This window comes from Apodemus sylvaticus, chromosome 18 (assembly GCF_947179515.1).
Source record: "Apodemus sylvaticus chromosome 18, mApoSyl1.1, whole genome shotgun sequence".
Lineage (NCBI taxonomy): Eukaryota > Metazoa > Chordata > Mammalia > Rodentia > Muridae > Apodemus > Apodemus sylvaticus.
Window position 1 is genome coordinate 45,289,136 of NC_067489.1, and position 20,830 is coordinate 45,309,965.

At 45.9% G+C, this 20,830-nt stretch overlaps 1 protein-coding gene across 1 annotated transcript in view; it reads right to left on the reverse strand.

Moving 5' to 3' along the window:
• The window catches only part of Wwc2 (WW and C2 domain containing 2), a 154,999-nt gene that overhangs the window by 71,562 nt on the left and 62,607 nt on the right, over nt 1-20,830 (reverse strand). The window contains exon 2 of the mRNA XM_052162251.1: nt 19,324-19,433. Within this exon, the coding sequence (XP_052018211.1) occupies nt 19,324-19,433 (110 nt within the window). The remainder of the gene's footprint in view (nt 1-19,323; nt 19,434-20,830) is intronic.

The window sequence follows — 20,830 nt, forward strand, 5'->3', positions numbered from 1 at the left end:
TAAATCTTTGGAGAAGGAGGGTTAATTATACAGCAATTCAGAGAGCACAGGGTCTCATCTGATGGAAAAGTACGATGCCAGTGAATCCAGCAGAAATTAAACAGAATATCAAAAAAAAAAAAAAAAAAAAAATCCCAGGCAAGTGGCCCTCGCTCGGCCCTGCACTTCTCCAGCCACGATTCACACAGGCCGGACACTTAGCATCCTCTGTTCTTTTACCAAGCCCCATGGTCTCCAGCTTGCTGAAGCCTTTGACCCTGGCTATGGCCTTCCTTCTCCTGTTCCCTAAACTCCAACACGGGCTTTCTCCTGTTCCCTAAACTCTGACACAGGCTTTCTCCTGTTAACTCGGCCAACCTTTAGGGTCAGCTAGCACTTTTTGAAGGTAGCACAGGAACACTTCAGAAGAGAGGGGCTCCTACCTGTCCCCCACCCCTGCCCTAGCTCTGCAATGGCAATCCTTCTCACATGAGGTGGGAAACTTGCCTTGTAAGGAACAGTGTGTCACAGAAATACCTACACAAATGCACGCAAGGATCTTAACTACATTTTAGAAAATCACCTGACAGATATGTGAGGCCCCGCTGATGACAGCGTGGAAAGCTTTTGGAATGAAGAATACAAAGTGAAAGGAAGCCATTCTTAAAACTCTGGGATCGCACTTGAAGGTAGGACGTGATTTAAAACCCCAGGCGTGGGTATGCTCGAGCCTCCACAGGAAATGGACCGAGAGGATGTACAGCCAAGATCCACAAAGTTAGTTAAGTCCAGGTCTTGTGAGTACTCAACTTTCCCTGATCCCTACTGCCTTTGTCACGGTGCTGGAGCTTTTATAAACATAGGAGAAGCTTCAAGGCTGAGCTGAAGAAAGCAAAGGTGCCGATGAGAAGATCATCATGAAGAAACAATCAGTGATTCTAAATTATTTTCCATTTAGTATCCGTAAGAACCAAAAGTGTGCAAGATAATATAGAGAGATAAACGATCTGTTTTTAAGGTTTTAAAGGCAACCCTGATTAAAGTTTCTTGTAGGCAAAGTTTGATTACAGTGAAGACAATCAGGTAGAAATATAGACAAGACAGACTGGCAGTTATTACAAAGAAAAACATTATTACAGATAAAGAGGCACACACTGAGGGGCAGGGAGAGGTCACAACATCGGGAATGACGAAGTTTGGGGAACTTCAAATGGATTATAAGTTAAACAAATGAAGAGAGAAGGAAAAAATTTAAAATAATTGAAGAGAAATCTCGAGGTTGAGAAACAGGAAGAACTATGTCAATTCTACATATAGGTGGAAGGAAAATGAGAAGTTCCCGAATTTGGCAAGTACGTGGAATATGTAAATGACCACATTTTCAACTTAGCATCTCCCTCCTTGCTACCCACCAGCCCTCGGGTCTATCTGCAAACCCTGGGTTTGCCCTGAATGCCAGGAGAGACCATCAAGTGCTAGCCGTGCTGGGGCCCAGTGTACTTAAGACTTGGGCTTGGTGGTGGTTGGAATGATATGTCCCCCCCCGCCCCCCCCCCCCGTGAGCCTCAGGCCCTTGAATACTCGGCCCCCAGCCGTTGCCAATGCTTAGAGAGGCGTAGGAAGTGTGGCCTTGCTGGAAGAAGGGTGCGACCCAGGGCAGGCTCTGAGCCACACACCCTTCCCAGAAGCTCGCTCTGTTTTCTATTTGCAGCTTGGGATGTGTACTCAGCGCTCAGCTTCTGCTCCGACCCCGTGTCTGTGCCTGCCACTGGTCTGCCGCTATGGACCCAATGCCTTTAGAACTACATGCCAAATAAAGTCTTTGTTGTGGTGTCTTATCAGAGCAACAGAAAGTAACAATTGCAGGGGTGCACTGGCAGGCGCTGAAGCTGACAGCGTCCCTGGCCTGAAGAGCTGGGGACCAATCATCCCAGCTTCGGACGCCGGAGACTAAAGGCTCTTTGTACTGAAGACGAGGCTCAGTGCTCTGGACCTGAGCCCCCACGATCCCTGCATTTAGATGCTGTCTCGGCGCCCAGCAGCAGGCTCCCCCTGCTTGATGGGCCCACGCTGGACGGTAGCCATGAATGAGTGAGAAGCTGGCGTATTCAGGACCTGGGGCTTGTGGCTGTCTGAATGACCAGCTCCCACGGTGGCTGGCACCACATCTCGGGGTGCTATGGTACTGATGCCCTTGACCCTTCAGTCTTTATAGTTCCCAGTTCCGTGGAACTTTCCCGGTGACCAGAGCCTACACACAGTTTTCTGTCTTCGGTGACAGCCTCCGTCAGTTCTTCCACTTGTTTCCCAGCGGGCTGCCATCTTGCCACTGTTGCTGTCAAGGCCGCGCCTGCCTTTGCTTCGCGCTGCCAGACCAGTCACCTTACTAATGAGCAAACGCAGCCGAAAAGGCCGCTCAGGTTAGGAAGGTGATCCCACTACTGAACAGGTTCTGTAGAGAAGCTTCCAACCTTTGGGGGAGGGTTTTCCCCTGCCTGTATATTGGGAGTTCTTCATTAAATGTAGAGACCTTGAATAGCAGGTGTTGTCCTGGTCTCCGTCTTTTTTTGCCGCCTTCCCACACATCCCCAGCTTCCCTTCCAGGTGGCCTGTTTGATGTAACTGCGGGCAGTTACACTACTGTAAATCTGGGTCCCAACATAAACCTACTGCTACCTCTGCTCTGCTGAATGACCACAGTGTCAGGCTGCTCTCTTTGAACTGCTACCTCTTTCCCCACAGATCAGTGGAACTCTCAGACCTCACAGCAGAGCCTCACGGCGCAGTGCCCAGCGGCTAACGCTCGGCTCACCACAAGCAACGGGCACAGGCGTCTGCAGAGTGACCGGCCAAAAAGGAGCATTCAGATCACTCCTGTCCTCAAGGCCAGGGACAATGGGGAAGAGAGAGGTCAGGGAGAAGAACTTGGGGAGGGCTGTCTTCAGGCAGGACAGGACAGCAGCATTTATGACCTCGCAGCAACCATGGGTGTCAGAAGAAGATCTGCATGAGACCGAGGCAGACAACAGTGTAGCACGGTGGGATGAGGAACTCAAGAGCTCCCGTCCTCACCAAGCAGCTCTAGACAAGTGTAGCCCACAGGGGAGGGGGAATCAGTTCTCTATAAGGGTGTGGCCACGCTAGGCGGGTGCTCCCACACCCTTCAATATTCAAGTCAGCACAAAAAGGCATGAAGCTGAGAAGAGATCTGGGAAGGGTTAGGAGGAGGAGAGGAGTAAGTATGACTGAGATACATCACATGCGCGTACACAGTTCTCAAAGAACTAATAATAAAAATACAGTAATTTTTTAAAAGTCCACTTAAGACAAATCTTCTAAGGAGCCTAATATTGCAACACCCCAGGGTGGCATAGGAGGGTGCGTTGCCTTAGTCAGGGTTTCTGTTGCTGTCACAAAGCACCAAGACCAAAGGTACCTTCAGGAGGAAAGGGTCTATATGTATTTCTTCTTAGATCTCTCAGGTCCCACCTCAGCCCTGAGAGAAGTCAGGACAGGACTGAGGCATGGCGCTGGAGGCACTGACGTAGAAGGCGCAGACTGAAGTGGAATGCTGCTCACAACGATCTTCAGGGCTCACTTAGCCTGCTTTCTTGTACAACCCAGGGCCACCCGCCACCCGCCACGCACTACCTGCCCAGGAGTGGCTCCACCCACAGTCAGCCAGCCCCCCCCCAATCATTAATAATGAAAATGCCCCACACACTTCCCTACAGGCAATCTGATAGAGACCATTTCTTAATTGCGATTCCGAGTCCCAGATAACCCTGTACTTGTGTCAAGTTCCTAAAAGATCAAGCAGGATGTAGGCTTTGAACCCAAAGCCACTTCAGCAGCAGGCAGCTAGATAGAGCCCTGCCTCCGCCTCCTCGGGCAGTCCTGAAGTTGTGTCTAGGCTGCCTCTGCTAAATGCAGTTAGTCAGTCAGAGAGTCTAGTTATTTCAGGTGCCCAACAGCTTAGAGGAAACTTAACCACTAAAAGGGGGTCTATCGACATAAAGGTCTAGCATGAGCACTATAGTGCTTTAATGAATTTAACAGGGCTCTCAAAGTGCCAAACACTACCTCAGTGTCACGGCAGAGGCAGACCCGAATGCACGTCTCATCTATATTAGGTTTTACTTGATTATGCTAAGGACCTAGAAATCTCTCTACACGTTCTCTTCCTTCTAAATAACAGTTTGTCTATCTGGGGGATTAGAGGATCAGACAGGGAAGCAACAGAAAAGTTTGAGATTAACGTTCTCCACTGAGACAACACTAGACAAAACATCATACACGCACCAGAACTTTTCTTCAAATCCCAGTAAAACACGTGTTGCCTAGGAAGTTGTTTCAGGGTAACACAGAGGACGCACACATCACCCATTAGTCCCAGAGATTACAACTAACATCAGAGCACAGAACCCAGAAAATCAAATGAAGACTAAACAGCGGGAGGCAGGCCTGGGAAGAAAATAAAACACAAGAGTAACTCCTGCTTTGTTGTGTTACTCCTGTAATGTTTCTTGTTGGCTCCTGGATCTCAAGAGATTACAAATGGACTTGAGAAGAAAAACTCCCAAACAAAAATCTACTTGTTGTCAAGAGTGTGGAGAGGGGACTGATGTTGCCAGACAATGCTTGAGTCTCCTGGGACCCACCCAAGAAAAAAAAAAAAGAACCAGCAGAAACCTCAGGCTAGCAGCCGCCTGCTGTAGTCTGGTTTCTCTTGCTGTGCTAAAACATTGAGTAAAGCTCTCGTCCTTTCTAATGCTGTGTCCCTTCTGATACAGATCATGTTGTGACGACCCCCACAATGGCCTGTTGCGATATACAATCATGCTAAATACTGGTCCTCACTGCCTCCGGGACAAGAGAATCCTCATGTACATCAAGTGATGCTCTGGGCCCTTGCTCCTTAATATAAAACTATTGGTTGAATAAAGATGCCGACAGCTGGGCAGAAGAGACGTGGGCGGGGTTTACAGTGCCTGGGCTTGGAGCCTGAGGCAGGACCACGAGGAAGAGGGAGACTTGGAGAGAAGGGAAGACGCCACAGGGTAAACAATCAGGAGAACCGTCCATGAGCCCTGGCCAGCCCGCGTAAGAGGGGCCCAGATGGAACACGGCGAGGCTTATCTCGGGGTTATTGGCAGGGAAGTAGGCGTACTGGCATAGAGGGTGATATCTGCCCAGCTCTTGTGCTCGTTAAGGCTTATTATAAATATAAAAGCTCTGTGTCTTTTATCTAGGAACTGAATGATCAAAGGCAGGGTAGAAAACCCAGATTGAGATTAAATATTTATTACAACACCCCCAACATAAAATTATTTTTGTTGCTACTTCATAGCTAATTTTGCAACTGTTATAAATCATAATAGAAATATCTGTGTTTTCTGCTTCTCTTAGGCAACCCCTGTGAAAGGGTCGTTCAACCCCCAGGGGGTGGAGACTCGCAGGTTGAGAACCACAGAATAAAGCAACTTGAGGAAGAAAAGGATTTACTTGACTTAAGGTCACACTCAGAACAGAAACAGAGACCACGGAAGAACCCACCCAGCTGAACTTCACCTAAGCTCCTGTTCTAAGACCCTTGTCATACAGTCCAGGAATACCTTTCCAGCGATGGCAGGGGTCACGATTGGTTGGGCCCTACCATTAATTAGCAATAAAGACACTCCCCACAGCCACGCCCAGACCTCTCTGATGGAGGCGGTTCCCGGTTAGGGTCCCCTCTTCCCCGAGTGCCAAGCTGACTACTAAGGCTGACCAGCACCCCACCTCAGCTTCACCTCCCCCGCCGCCTGCCATGCACCACACACGTACAGTGTCAGATAAGGCAGCACGGCTAGAGCTGCAGTTTGCAGGGAAGAGATGAGAGAGAGGACACACTTCAGAAAGGGGTGTGTCCTTGAAAGATCTGTGCGTGAGCTCACTACTAAACTCACTGAATAGACATCAAGAGGACTTGAGAACGGACAGGGTAGACAGCCACCAGATCCAGGCCACTTGTGGGTGACGTGCGTGCAAGGCAGACCCTGTCAGTCTGTGAGGCTCTGGAAACCAAAATGAGCCTAGAATAAAAGCTCATAGAAGACAGGAGAGCGAGTCCATTCGAGCACAGTCAGATTCATCACCACTAACACAATCACCCTCTAAAAGGTAAGTGCAGTTTCAGAATCCTCACGTATCCATGGTCCTATCTAAAATTACTTAACATACACAGAGTTATGGCAGCCTATCGAGGCGGGTCCGCAGCTTACAGCACTTGCTGTTCGCCCAGAGGACTCAGGTCCCGTTTCCAGCACCCACATGGCTGCTCACAGCCACCTATGAGTCTAGTTCCAGGTCTGCTCTTGCCCTCCCCATCTTCTGCCGGCAGGACACGCATGAATATGCACACAAACTCAGGGACAGCCCATACTCATGCACACGACAAGCACATAATAAACCTTTTTAGAAAAAGGAAAAGAAAGACTACCTACTCTCCCAGGTCAACGACTATTAATAAAGGCCAATGCCGAGATGAGACAGATAGTGGACAAAATCAAAGACTTCGGGGACACTGTCATAGCCACAGTCCACAAGGAAGAAGGAAAGCTACAAAAGAATAAATAGAAAGACAAACAGAAAAGTATAGAAACAGAATAATTCTTTCCCCCACAGGCCTTCTATATAAGAATTTAAATCCCAGAAGAACTACTTAAACAGCAAAACTAAGTCTACACCCCCGCAGAAGAGCAGCCACAGGTGGAGACGGCTGGTGACCTAAGAGGACACAAGCCCATGCCCAGCACTCTCACTGGACAGCTCACAACCCCTTTGCCTGCTGCACCAGGGGATCTCACACCCTCTTCTGGCTTCCATAGCTACCTGCTCATATTTTTTTTTAAATCTAATTTTTTAAAAATAAAATTCAACACCTATATCCTTTTCTCAAGGAGATGTCTATCAAAGTAAAAAAAAAAGAACATGTTAAAACACGATTTTTTGTTTTACTCAAGATCATGAGGAGAAAAACATTAGTATCAGACTCTCAGACATTATATATTGGAATTAGCGAGGACAGAGACAGATACATACATACAGAGACGCAGACAGACACACAGGACAGAATGAATTACCACCAGAGAGGAAAACAGAAGCTCAATCAACTATAGAAGAAATATTGTAGCTAGGACAATAACAGGCACATCTTTAGTAAACATATATAGACTTTTTAATCTTCTCACGACTCACTAAACAAGACAGCAGAACAGCCATTTATATTGCATTCGCACTGAAAGTAAGCCAGAGATGATTTTAAGCATGCAGGAAGTTGTGCAGGTTAGATGCCAATAACAGCTGACTTTATAACAGGGGTTAAGGCCAGGTGTGGTAGTGCGCACCTTTAATCCCAGTACTGGGGAGGCAGAGGAAAGCAAATTTCTGAATTTGAGCCTACCCAGATCTACATGGTAAGTTCTAGGCCAGCCAGGGCTACATAGTGAATCTCTGTCTCTCTTCTCTGTCTCTGTGGCTATCTCTGTCCCACCCCTGTCCTTCCCAGCATAGGTGTGTGCAAGGGAACTGGGCCTCTACATAGGGTCTTGTAGCCAGATTCCAGTAGACACTGAAAACATCCCTATATTTTATCAATTACTGTCTATTTAATTTAATGTCAGAAATAAGCAATACACTCCATAAATAAAAAAGTCACTTGAGAAAAACTGAATAATCTGATTACTAATTTTGTACTTGTTCATAATGAGAGCACTACATGTCAAGTCCCAGGGACTGTGACTGAAGAACAAGTCTGTCTCATAGGGAAGGAGAAGAAGGGAAAGAAGAGAAAAGCACGGTTGGTAAAGAAAAGAAAAAAGCTTTCCCTATTTGAAGGACGAGGAATTTCCATACAAAATCATGTGGCTACGAGGGAGCTGTAAAATGAAGCCGTGACGTCATCGAGCACAGCACTCAGAATAAGGCGGAGGAGTGAAGATCACGGAGGCCCGCCTTCTGCAAGCTGAGCTGTCACCACAAGAACAGAGACTCTTCCCTTGAAGACGGAACAGGGCTCAGCCAAGCCAACTCAGGATTTTAAAATACAAATTGCTAAGATGCTTGCATCTACAATCTACACAGAAATATAAAAACCTTGTAGTTTTTGAAAAATAATTCAAATAAAGAGCCAAATTAAAGAACACACATTTGACCCCATTTCAAGACATGAGAAGAGCCTTGTAATTGTGATTATGTGCTATCTATCAGCATAAAGACAGACACACAGATCAACTGAGCAGAACAGAAAACTCAGAAGCAGACAGGTGCACACTGTGGTGGTGTGAACAAGAATGGCCACACCCAATATATATGCACGTTGGGTTCCCAGTAGGTGGACTGTTTATAAAGGATGAGGGGTGTGGCCATGTTGGAGGGGTGGTTTCTAAAGCCCATTCTAGGCCCAGTTTGGCTCCTTCTCTGCCTCCATCTTGCTGACAGGATACAATCTTTCAGTTACTGCTCCAGTGTCAAGCCTGCCTGCCTGCCTGCCTGTGCCCACGTCTCCTGTCATGATGATCGTGGACTAACTCTGAAACAATAAGTGAGCCTCCAAGTAAATGCTTCCTTTTTAGGTTGCCTTGGTCAACAGAGCTAGAACAGTAACCAATATGAACATGAACATATTTTAAGCAAAGGTAATCACTCACTTAGGCGGGGAAAGAATAGCCACACAAAAATAGTTATGGAGAGGCTGGGGCAACGACCCAGTGTATGACGTAGAACCATGAGCCTTGGTTTAGATCCTCAACACCAACACTGAACAGGGTGCTTCCAGAATCCGAGTGCCTGGGGGCAAGGCGGATGCCAAGGGTTTACCGTGCAAGCCAAATCCATGAGCTCTAGGTTCAACAAGTCGGACTTTAAAATAACATGAACAGCCACAAAACAAGACACGTGATATCAACCTCTGGCATACATACATGCACGGGCAAGCACACATGCACACAGATGCATGCAACCAGACAAAAGACACTAAAGAAAGAAAAGAAATAGTCTGGGATGAGCGGACCTCAAGTTTACTTCACATCAAACTCAGACAATAATCTGGCGTGGAGCAGCAATCTAAACCGTAAGAGCTTCATGAAATCTCTGCAAGAAAAAGCTTTACACCTTCTCAAAGGAAAACATGACTTCTTAGAACTCAAAAGGTAGAAGGCCTTTTTAAAAATTAACTGGACTTCCAAAATCTTCAGCTCTTCAAATCTGTTGTAAGGAAACTGAAACCAGAAGCCACAGAACAGAAGAAAAAGTTTCAGAGGAGTTTAACATAGAAAACATAAAGAGTTCTCTAGCAACTGGATAGGTGACGAAAACCTGGGCAAAATAGATGAGCAGAGAACTGTGTGCACAGACTCACACAGCAATGCTGAGGGATGCACCCAGAGATGTGTACATCACTAGCCTGCCGGAAGACGCAAATGAAAACTACCCAGGGATTTACTTCGCACACACCTGCACCAGCTGGAGTTTAGGGTGAGAACTCGGGCAGACAGCAGCTGGAACTCTCCGAGACCAAGAATGGCTTCGCAGGCCCAGTCTGATACTTCATCTCAAAGGCGCCCTGTGCTTACCAAGGCTCGCGTCTTGGGTCTCTACACTACACATGGTGGCGTCTGCCCACAAAAGGTAGCTTGCAGTAGGTTCCTTCACAAGCAAGCCCAGGAATCCATGCCCAGACAGAACCACACAGCCAGCACTACTTGGACGGAGGAAGATTCACACAGCACCTATCTTCACTGGGTGAATGGTGTCTAAATGTCATTCCTGGGAATCCTTGGGGGGAAAAAAGGCAAAATTCATCTCTAGTGGTAAAGATTCCCATGGTGTTGGGGAAAGGCTGATTGTCAATGGCAAAGACAAAATTCCCCTGTGACTAAAACTGTCTGTGTCGTGACTGAGGTGGCAGTATACTTAAAATATATACATTGTGTATGTAAATTATGTATAGAAGAATTGATTACACTGTATTACTGTAACTGTATTCAGAAAATAAAAACTTCTACATGAATTCAATGGAAATAATAACAAACCAAAATCTCCATTCTGAAAACCCCAAGAAACTAAAATCTTTAAATAAATGGCAAGTTGTATCATGTTCAGGGTATCATCACAATGAGCGCTCTTCCCAGTTCGCCTAGAAATAGTTATTGATTCTGAAGTAAACATAACTATGCACATGACCTAAGGGCACCACTAGGCACTGGAAATCGATCGAGTCGGAGGTCTCTCTTACTGTGACAGCATTCGAACCTGGGAGGAAACCCAGCTAAATGGATGGAGCAGAGTCACAGCCATCTCGAGCCTCTTCCAACCTAGGCGCTAAAGCACTTCAGTGTGGAAAGTAAAAAGGCCGATGGCTCTGGAGCAACCTCACACACATGCTAGAGCAAGAAAGATCACACAGCGACGGGGAGACCTGTACCACCCGTGCAGATTTCTCAGCCACAACACAAAACCACGAAGGAGAGAGAGAAGGGGTGATGTGGTGAGCTTCATCAAAAAGTGAACTTAAAGTAAGACTTTTTGTTATTTTTATTAAATTAGGTATATGGCATGTTTTTGCATGTGAGCACGGGCCACATGGTGTCTGCAGAACACAAGTCTCACATCCTCCTGAAGTGGGAGTTACAGACAGCTGTGAGCTGCCCAGTGGGAGCGCTGTGGGCCAGGCCTACAGCCAGCACTCAGAAAACTAAGGCAGGACACCAGGAATGAGAGGCCAGACTGGATACAGTTAGACTTTCTTCAAAAAAAAAAAAAAGCTTTAATTTTTAACATTTAAAAGGGAAATAAAAATTCAACTTCTCAAGATAAGTACATTCAAAACTTAAAAACAAGTACTCATAAGCATATATTTGATAAAGAACTCGTGAATAGAACACGCACATAAGAAGTCCTAAACCTCCAAATAACCCAGTTAAAAAATAGGAGATTTCCTCAAAGAAGATATTCAAGTGGCCAGTAAACATGGGCAGGGATGTTCAACATCACTAATATTGAAGGAAATGCAATGAAAACCGCCTCGGTGTGTCTCTCAGGCCCCCTTAGGAGAGTCTAGCTGTGCAAGTCTCCAGGAGGTAAATGCCAGATGCAGAGGATGCAGGGAACAGGACTCTGGTGCACTGCGCCCACTGCGTGTGAAAAGGCAGCTGAAATTCCTCAGATGGAACCAGAGCTGGGAGCGAGGCATTCTCCTTCTGGGTGTTTATCCAAAACAACCAAAAACAGGATCTCAAAGAAAGTTTCACACCCATGTTTCTTGCAACATTATTCACAATAACTAAAAGCTGGAAGCATGTCCCCAAGCATGAGCAACAGAAAGGCAGCGCAAACCTACCCCAGACCGTTAGCAAGCTTACAACATGAGGCCATCCTGCCCTGGGCTACAGATGACTCGGGAATTTTAATCACAAATTTTTACTTCAAAAAAATAAATGCAATGCCTAATGGAGTGAAACTCTTACCTAAACCAGCAAAAATGGTGGCTGTCGTGAGAACAATGGGGCACAAACATGACCAGGCCACAGTTTAGCCTTCAAGAGGTCTGCTGCACACACAGCAATGCACATAGAGCTAACACTGTATATAAACTCAGTGTGCTCACGAGCTGGGCTGTGGCTCTGCGGCAGCCTCTGCCTGGCTGCACAGGCCCGGGTTCAATGCACAGCACTCACAGCTTGCACACACACATGCTCACACAGGTTAAGATAAAAAGCTTTGTTACAGTTAAAAAAAAAAAAACCTTCTATAACAATGCTCACAGCAGCCTTTTTCATAATAGCGCCAACTAGGAACAATTTTGATGTCAGAATAGATTTTTAAATGGAATACTAATAAGCAATAAAAAAGAATATAATATATTGATATCATAAATGAGTATAAGGGAGGCCACTGTTATGCCCATGAAATGTCTAAATTTGTTGCTTATTTTGAAATTAGATTTTCTCACTAACGCTTTTAGAAAACTGTTCATATGTTTTGAATGAGTTCCCTATTAAGTACAGTTATAAAGTATACAATACGCTTGTTTTATTCACTTCATTAGGACAGCTTACTTTTAGATACTTACTGTATTTGACCTGACGTATAAGTGCCTGAGACTATCTATGCATGTGCATCAGAGGACATGATACCATCCTGTGATCCAGAGGAGGACGCTGCATTTCCTGAACCTGAAGTTGCAAGTGGTTGCCAGCACCTCTGTGCCTTCTGGGAACAGAAGCCAGTTCCCTAAAAGAGCAGCAGGTACTGTTATCTGTTGAGCCATCCTTCTAGGCCGGATTAGTACATGTTTGTGGTTGGTTGTGTGCACGTTTGTGGTTGTGTGTGTGTGTTAACTTTTTATTGATTCTTTGTGAATTTCACACCATGCACCCCAATCTCACTCATCTCCCAGCCCCTCCATATTCCCTTTCTGCCCCTGCAACACCTCCCCAAAAGAAAACAAAAAATAAAACAACAAAAACAAAACATCTCGCCCTGGAAGCTATAGGTGTCACAGTGTGTCACAGAGTATACCATTTGCCCAAACAGCTTGCAAACGTTCATTGCAACGAGTCACTTGTCTGGCCCAAGGCCTCTGGCTGCTGCTGCACCATCAATACTGGATCCTCACTGGGACTCCTCTCCGACATCCTGTCGGTGCCCTGCGTCATGGAGATCCTGCAGGTTTGGATCTACAGGACTGGCTCTTCACACACTCCAGCAGTTCACAGATGGGGAGATGTTGGCGTGAGCCAACTCAGAGCCCTGGCTGTGGGGCTGGGTGGTAGCTGAGTTATTTGCTCTCCTGCTCCTGGACCACCAGGGCAGCACCGCCCCAGTGAGGGGCATGGCCCGCCCTCCTGCTCTCACACCCAGGTGAGGTTCAGGGCCACTCTCCCAAATGCGGCAGCCATCGAGGGGCAGGGCCAGCTCTCCTGCCTGCCACAGGTGCTGAGGGGTGAATGTGTGGAGGCATTTCTCCAATCCTTATACCCTCTGGGCCACCTCACCCATGTCCCCCACCCCTCCGAGGCCAGCTCTACTCTGCTACCTGGGCAAGGTGTTGGGGCCGATCTCAGTGGCACAGCTAGTAAGGGGAAGGGCCACCTCTGTGTAGCCCTCAGACATCAACACGGCTCCAGGAGCAGGGATGCCAGAATGGCCTTTGGTGGTCACAGGGGCCTTGGACATCGACATGGACCCTGCTGCTGCCTAGACATCGTCACCACGGCCTCAGGTGGCAGTGCAGGCTTCTCACAGCAGGCTGTCCTTAGTCACCTCCCATCACACTGGCTCGTGACAGGGGCTGGGCCTCGGTTTGATTTTTCTAAATATGTCAAGTAAAAGAATCTAGGGAAAGTGGCACAGGGAAGAGAAGGAAGGAAGGAGAGCTCCGTGGGTTTGAGGACAGCCCAGACTGCACAGAAAACTCCAGCCGGGACTACAATGACACGCTGTCCTTTACAAACAAACAAGCACCACACCCAACAGCACCCTTTTGCAGTGACTTCTAGATAGACAAATCGAAGCAATGGTGACGGAAATCCGAGCAAAGTTTGTAGCAGTGCAGAAGGGCTGGCTGGATGATAGAAACATTCCGTGTCTTGTTTGTGGCAAGAGTTACGAAGGATCACGTTGGTCAAAATTCATTGAAAATATATGCAATATCTATGCAGCTGTGTGTATAATATCAGTACTTCGATTACTAGAAGAATAAAGTCATGGTAGTACTGAGCTATCAAAGGCTTTTCTTCTGGAGCTGGAGAGATGGTCCCGGGACCGGTGATAACTCAGTGCACTTCCAGAGGACCTAGGTTTGACTCCCAGAACCCACGTGGCGGCTCGGACCTCCAGAAACTCCAGTTCCTGTACCTTCTTCTTGACTTCCCTGGCTCCTGCACATCCATGGTGTGTTACGGGAAATATTAAAAACAAAACAAAACAAAAAAACAACAACAAAAACCTTGCATGTTCCTGCGTTTGTGCCTCTGTCCCAGCAGCCTGGCTGGCCATGCACTGGCGGGCAACGACTGACCTGTTTTTATTTCGTGAATTTTATTCTGAACTCCACAATCTCTCCACCCAGCTTGCTAGGTTCCCACTGGCAAGTCGCTACTATGCCAGCCCTGTGCTTCAAATCCCCCAAGGCCTTTGTGGAGCACCTCAGGCAAATCCACACTTTGCCCAGACGAGCCACCACGTGAAGGAAAATGCAATACCAACTTAGTTCAGAAACAACGGTAACTCAATCTCTGAGAGTAACAACTAAAACCTAATCTTGTAAGCCTTATTAAAATGTGATTCCTCCTGTGGCGAATCCTTGCATATCCGCCATGATACTAGGAAACTCTAGCATCCTCATATTACCCCTCTGCTGTCCCCTTTCCAAAAGCAACTCTCTCCTGCTCCCTCTCTTCCTCCGTCCAACCTGGAAGTCCTGTCTACTCGCCCAGTGATTGGCTCCTTTATTCATTGGGGGACTGGTTCACAAGAACGGCACCAGGCCAATGGGGCACATAAATTCATGCAGGTTCACATAAATATATACAAATAAGTTAACCTTTTAAGAGTCATTCCCTTCTGGCTGTAGTAAAAGTATCAAAATGTCACACACAAACTACTTTCTAGGTAGACACAAACATCCCGTCCTTACTGCCTGTGTGCCACACACACACATACTGAGGAGGCAAAATGCAAAAGTGAGACGCAGCCCAAAGATACTGCTTCACTATCAAGGTCAAATCCTTTACTGCTGATATTTAAGAGTGTTTTGCAGCAAGATTATTTAGCAACCAAACATTTCTTGTCTCGTTTTTTGTCTAAATAAAGAGGAAATAATGCTGAAACTATACAATGTCAGAGCACAACATATGTGTGGACCAGCTGTTATGAAGAAATAATACCATTTGCTCCCGATAAACTACTTTGCAGGAATGTCTTGAAGATTAATGAGACAACAGGCAACTCCTTCTCAGTAAGGAAATGACTTGCTTCGAGTAACTCAGGTCCCTTGGGGAATAGTATATTCACTGGGCTACAGGGCTACAATTATATAGTAAAGCAAAGTGGTAGGCTTAAAAATTAATGTTCTGATAATCAAGGTTTTATATATTCAGAACATTTCTTTCTGAAGTATATAACATATGCTTGAAATGCACTTTAAATCCTTTATTTAGGAAAAGCAATCAGCCTTTATTCTGTTACTGACATGACACAGCTCTCCCTTCATGAGTGCAAACAAGGTATCCAAGATTAAATATCTAAGATGCAGTCACTGCCTCCAAGAGGCTAACAAGCTGGTGAAGATTCATGATGTGCAAACAAATACAAGTGCATGATGGCAATACTTTAAAATTCCCTGTGTGCCGAGTACTACGGAAATGTGGGGCGAATGCACCTGCTCCTTGGGAAGGGGCTGTACAGTGTGGGGTGTAGCAGGAAGCCCTGGGGAACAGAGGCATGATATATATGTGTATATGTATGTGTGTGTGTGTGTGTATGTATGTATGTATGTATATATATATATATATATATATAAAAATAAAATAGGCCTGTAAGGGAAGGCCGAGGGATGCAGGGTTCGGAGCTGGAGTTAGACCAATACCCAGAGAACAGAAGCCAGCCAAGGAGGCACATAGTCGCTCCTGCTGGCCTTCCATGGAGTATTAGCTCAGGCAGGGGGTGAAGACAGGCAAATGGGCAGAATGGAAAAGTGATGCTCTAGAAAGAAAGCAAATATTACATCCAGGATTCTGAAAGGCTTGAGGGACAAATTTAGCAATCACCAGTCTAACAGAAGAAACTGAAGTTATCACCCATGAAGATCCACAGAATGCTAAGAACAGAAAAATCTCCCAGAAGTCCCACAAGAAGGCATTGATAAAGAAGGTCAGGAAGAGAAATGCGGGAGGAAACAAGCAGGTCCTGAAAAGGACGTCCAGGACAAAGATCCCACTCGGTACAGGAGCCAGGGGGAGGAATGACCCACGACCACAAATCAAAGAAGTCAAGATTACAGCGGGGCCAGAGCTGTCACCATCTTGTGGTGTCTCAGGTGACCTCAGCAAGCATGAACACCAAGAAAACAGGGAACGGTGGAGGAGATGAAATTCATGAGGGTCATGGCTGTCAGGGACTGCATCTGTGGGGAATGCATGCATGTCAAATCTTTTGTGTCCTAAGACACAACAGTGGCATCAACAAGATTTGCATTCAAGAAACATACAAAACAAGTCAGTCACACACACACACACACACACACACACACACACACACACACACACGCACCTGTCTAAGTAAGGAATGGTTTGGCGCCGGGCCTCATTCACAGTTATCCCGGAGAGCATGTAGGCAGGGAGAAAGAGAACACACCTGGAAGGCGTATTAAGGTGCAGAGAGAAATGTGTTACTCATATTTTTTTGTGGTTTTCGTTTAGATTCATTGTGAGACTTTGCAGTATTTATATATTAAGACAGAAAAACATAAAATAACCACTAAAGTGCTGGGTGTAGTAGCCAATACTTTATTCCTAGCATTCAAGATAAAGAGAAAGGCATATTTTTGTAACTTTTGAGGCCAGAATGGTCTAAATAGCCAAGTTCCGGGCTACCCAGAGCTACGTACGTCTCAAACCTATACAACTGTTTGGCTTTTAGTTTCCCAGATATTACTTTGATGGAAAGAATGCTAATTTTATCCATCTAAAGTAAGAATTACAGCCAGGCAGTGGTGACACACATCTGTAATCCCAGCACTCTGGGAGGCAGAGGCAGGTGAATTTCTGACTTTGAGGCCAGCCTGGTCTACAGAGTGAGTTCCAGGACAGCCAGGGCTATACAGAGAAACCCTGTCCAAACCAAATCCAAAACAAACAAACAAACAAACAAAAACAACAAAAAAATAAAGTAAGAATTACAAAGTGAAATATATCTGAAATAGCTATTTCAGATATTCTAGTGAATTGTATATTTGCAATTATATACGGATGAAATATACTGTTTAAAATGACCTCAATTTTAACAAAATTAGCCTCTGCCATTTGTAAAGAGTATGGCTTTGATGGTTAATCAGTGATAAACCATAAGTGTATATTAAATGGACAGACAGGTGATACATATTATTAGTAGTATATAACACTACTCTAGCAAGAAAACCTTATTTAAAAAATACAAAGTTGGACTAGAGAGACAACTTGGTGATTTTTTTTTAAAGATTTATTTATTTATTTTAATATATGTGAGCACACTGTCGCTGTCTTCAGACACACCAGAGGAGGGCATTACACACAGATCCCATTACAGATGGTTGTGAGCCACCATGTGGTTGCTGGGAATTGAACTCAGGACCTCTGGAAGAGCAGTCAGTGCTCTTAACTGCTGAGCCATCCCTCCAGCCAACTCAGTGGTTTTGAGCACTCACTGCTGCTTCAAAGGACGCAGGTCTGAGTTCTAGCACCACGGGGCAGTTCACGGCCATCTTTAACTCCAGTCCCAGAGGCTTCAATAATCTTTTCTGGTCTCATGAACTGGGTGCTGCTGCCCACCTGCTCTTTAGAACAGACTTTAGACAGTATCTGTTCCTTCTACTTCTGAATCTCACCTTCCTGTAAGAATCTCATCTACTCTTTAATATAAGTTATTGGGGCCTCTCAAAAAATGTCCTATGTAGGGCTGAAGCAATGGCTTAGCAGTTAATGGGAGAGCATTCTCGCAGGACCCACATGGTGAGTCCACCACCCAAAGCTGCAGTTCCAGAGAAGGGGTGCCTGCTTCTGACCACTGTGGTCACCTGTGCACACGTGATGCACACACATACATGGAAGTGGACGCCTGCTTCTGACCACTGTGGTCACCTGTGCACACGTGATGCACACACATACATGGAAGTGGATGCCTACTTCTGACCACTGTGGCTACCTGTGCACACGTGATGCACACACATACAGACAGCAAAGCATTCATACACATAAGATAAATTATACATTTTAAAGAATGTGTCACATACCTACATAGGGCACTACAAACTATCACTGGTGGTATTGACATACTTCCTAAAAATATATAGCACTATCTGTATATCTTTCGATGGCTATCAATCAATTACAGGCTTTCTCAAATCTATGAAAACAATTTTAAATGAAATAAAGTGAACAGTCCTGATTTCTGTATACTACAAAATAAGCCTGAATTTAAAGGCTTTGAATAAGCCTTTAAAGGGCTTAATAAAAAAATAAATATTCATGTAAACATGCAGGAACATATATACAATGAATAAAGAAATACTACAAGCGTGTATTTTTTTAAAGTGCATCTCCAGGTGGTGATGGCACAGGCCTTTAGCCCCAGCACTCGGGAAAGCAGAGGCGGACAACCCTCTGAGTTTGAGGCCAGCCTGGTTACAGAGCAAGTTCCAGGAAGCCAGGGATACAAAGAGAAACAAAAAACAAAAACAAACAAACAAACAAACAAGAAACAAAACAACCCAAGAAGTGTATGATTGGGGCTTAAAGAGAAGGTTCAGCACTAGAGAGAGCTCTACTGCTCTGCAGAGGACCAAAGTTTGGTTCCCAGCATCCCACAGGGCTCCTGACTGCCCACAACTCCAGCTCCTGCAGGGATCTAGGAGATCTGACGCCCCCATCTGAACCCCACAGGCGCTGCACTCACAGGCATACGCCCACTCACAGACACATACATTATTTTTTAAGGTCTGCATACACGAAGTTCGTGGCCATGGCAGTTTCTGACTTAGGCATTCCCAGGCAGACCTGAAAGCTTGAAAGCAAGAGTTCCTCCCCAGCAGCCCAGAGGCACCTGAGCACACAGAGGGAAGGAGGGAAAGAAAGGGCTTGGCTGCCTTCAGACAGCTCTGCTACCTCCAGAACCACTGACGGGTGCGCCCACTCGCCCACCCCTGCACCCAGGCCACCCCAGATCCAACTTTAGAACACACCATGTCATGTTTTCAAGACAAGCAGGAGAGCTGTAATCAGGAGGCTCGGGGCCATAGAGGAGCTCCAGTCACCACAGACACAGCTCCGCTGGTGTGTACAGGAATCTAGACCCATCGCCGGCCCAGCAGGAAGACCAGACACCCTCTTTCTTCTCTCTCCATACCAAGTTTCTCACACACATACACACACACACACACACCAAGCTCTTAAACTGGGGGGCCCTGGAATTGAGCTAGACACTAAGACAACAGGAGTTTAAAATAAGGCGAGTTACTTTGTAAAACATTGATCCTTTTGGAGGACTGCTCGCAGAGTTTTAGATTTGTTCTCTAATATACTTTCTTTCACCAAAGAGAAAACTTACTGTTGATGTGATCGATGTAGTAGGCACCAATCTGGGGGTCAAAGCCTGCCTCCCATCCCCACGGCAGCTCATCCCCGACACAGTCGGCGAAGGACAGGGGCTTCGTTAACCTACGACAAACCAGAAGAGACACACTGTGATCCGTCCATCAAACCAGACCTGTCAAAAGGCAGTCCCCTGGGGCTGGAGAGATAGCTTGCTGGTTAAGAAGACCATCTGTTCTTCCAGAGGTCCTGAGTTCAATTCTCAGCAACCACATGGTAGCCCACACCCAATTATACTGGAATCTAGTGCCCTCTTCTGGCACGCAGGTGTACATGCAGATAGAACACTCATACAGTAAATATTTAAGAAAAAAAATCAGTACACTAAGTTCCATTTCTTCTAGCTCTTCACTATTCCTAGAATTTGCATTATAATGGCCTCTCCAGAACACAAAACCCGGACACCTCTTTCTTCACTTACCTACTTCAAGGCTTCAAGAGCTTTTGAACCATACAGTCAATCCCGAGGGAAGCAGCATTAACACAGCCAAGCTGTGAACCCTCCTAACTCGGCACCTCTCTCTCTAGAGGTGGTAATCCCCTAATCTACATGCCCTTCCAGCAACTCAATTTCCTGCCCTGGATTCGTGTGAAAACAGAAAGGGATCACACAGGAACCCTCTAGGCCATTATGAGTGGTTATTGATACAATCTGCCACCAATCCTCCTATTTATTCCCAAGTGGTACTGAGTCGCATTCCAAATCCTCATGGGATTCAACTGTGCTCCCAGGACCGCTCTATTAACAGAAACACACGTCTTGCCTCTAAGGTAGATCTACAAACTCTGGATCCTGGCATATGTGCTCCACATAGTTCTCTACAAGAGTCTCAGTACCTGATATGATTTTAGTGTTTTGGTTTTCCCCACGAGGGAGGGAGGAGAGGTAATTTAACTGTGCTGGTTAGTTTCTGCCAACTTGGCACAGTGCAGTCATTGGGAAAGAGAAAGCCGTGATTGAGAAAATGCCCCTGACAGACTAGATTGTGGGCACGCCTGGGTGCATTTTCTTGACTGACTTATGGTTGATGAGGGAGGGCCTAGCTCAGCCCTGAGCTGGTGGCCCTGGGCTCTGCAAGGAAACTCACTGAGCCAGCCATGAGCAAGCCAGTAAGCATGGCTGCCCTCGGCCTCAGCCTCCAGGTCCCTGCCTTGTTTGAGTTCCTGTCTTAACTTTCTTCAGTGATGGACTGAGACCAGAAAAATGGAAGCTGAAATAAACCCTTTCTCCTCAACTTGTTTTGCTCCTGGTATTTTAATTACTGCAATAGAACCCTAACTAAAACAGCTAGACAGCGTGGAGCCTGGTGAACAGTAAATCTAAATCTGCTGATTGACTTAAATGAATCTCAGAGATATTAAATGCAACCATTTGCCAAGTTTACTGTGAAATCATGGAATAAGTCTGAACACAATTTGAGTTTTAAAAAATTTCCTGGTTTTAGAATTGTACTCAAAATCTA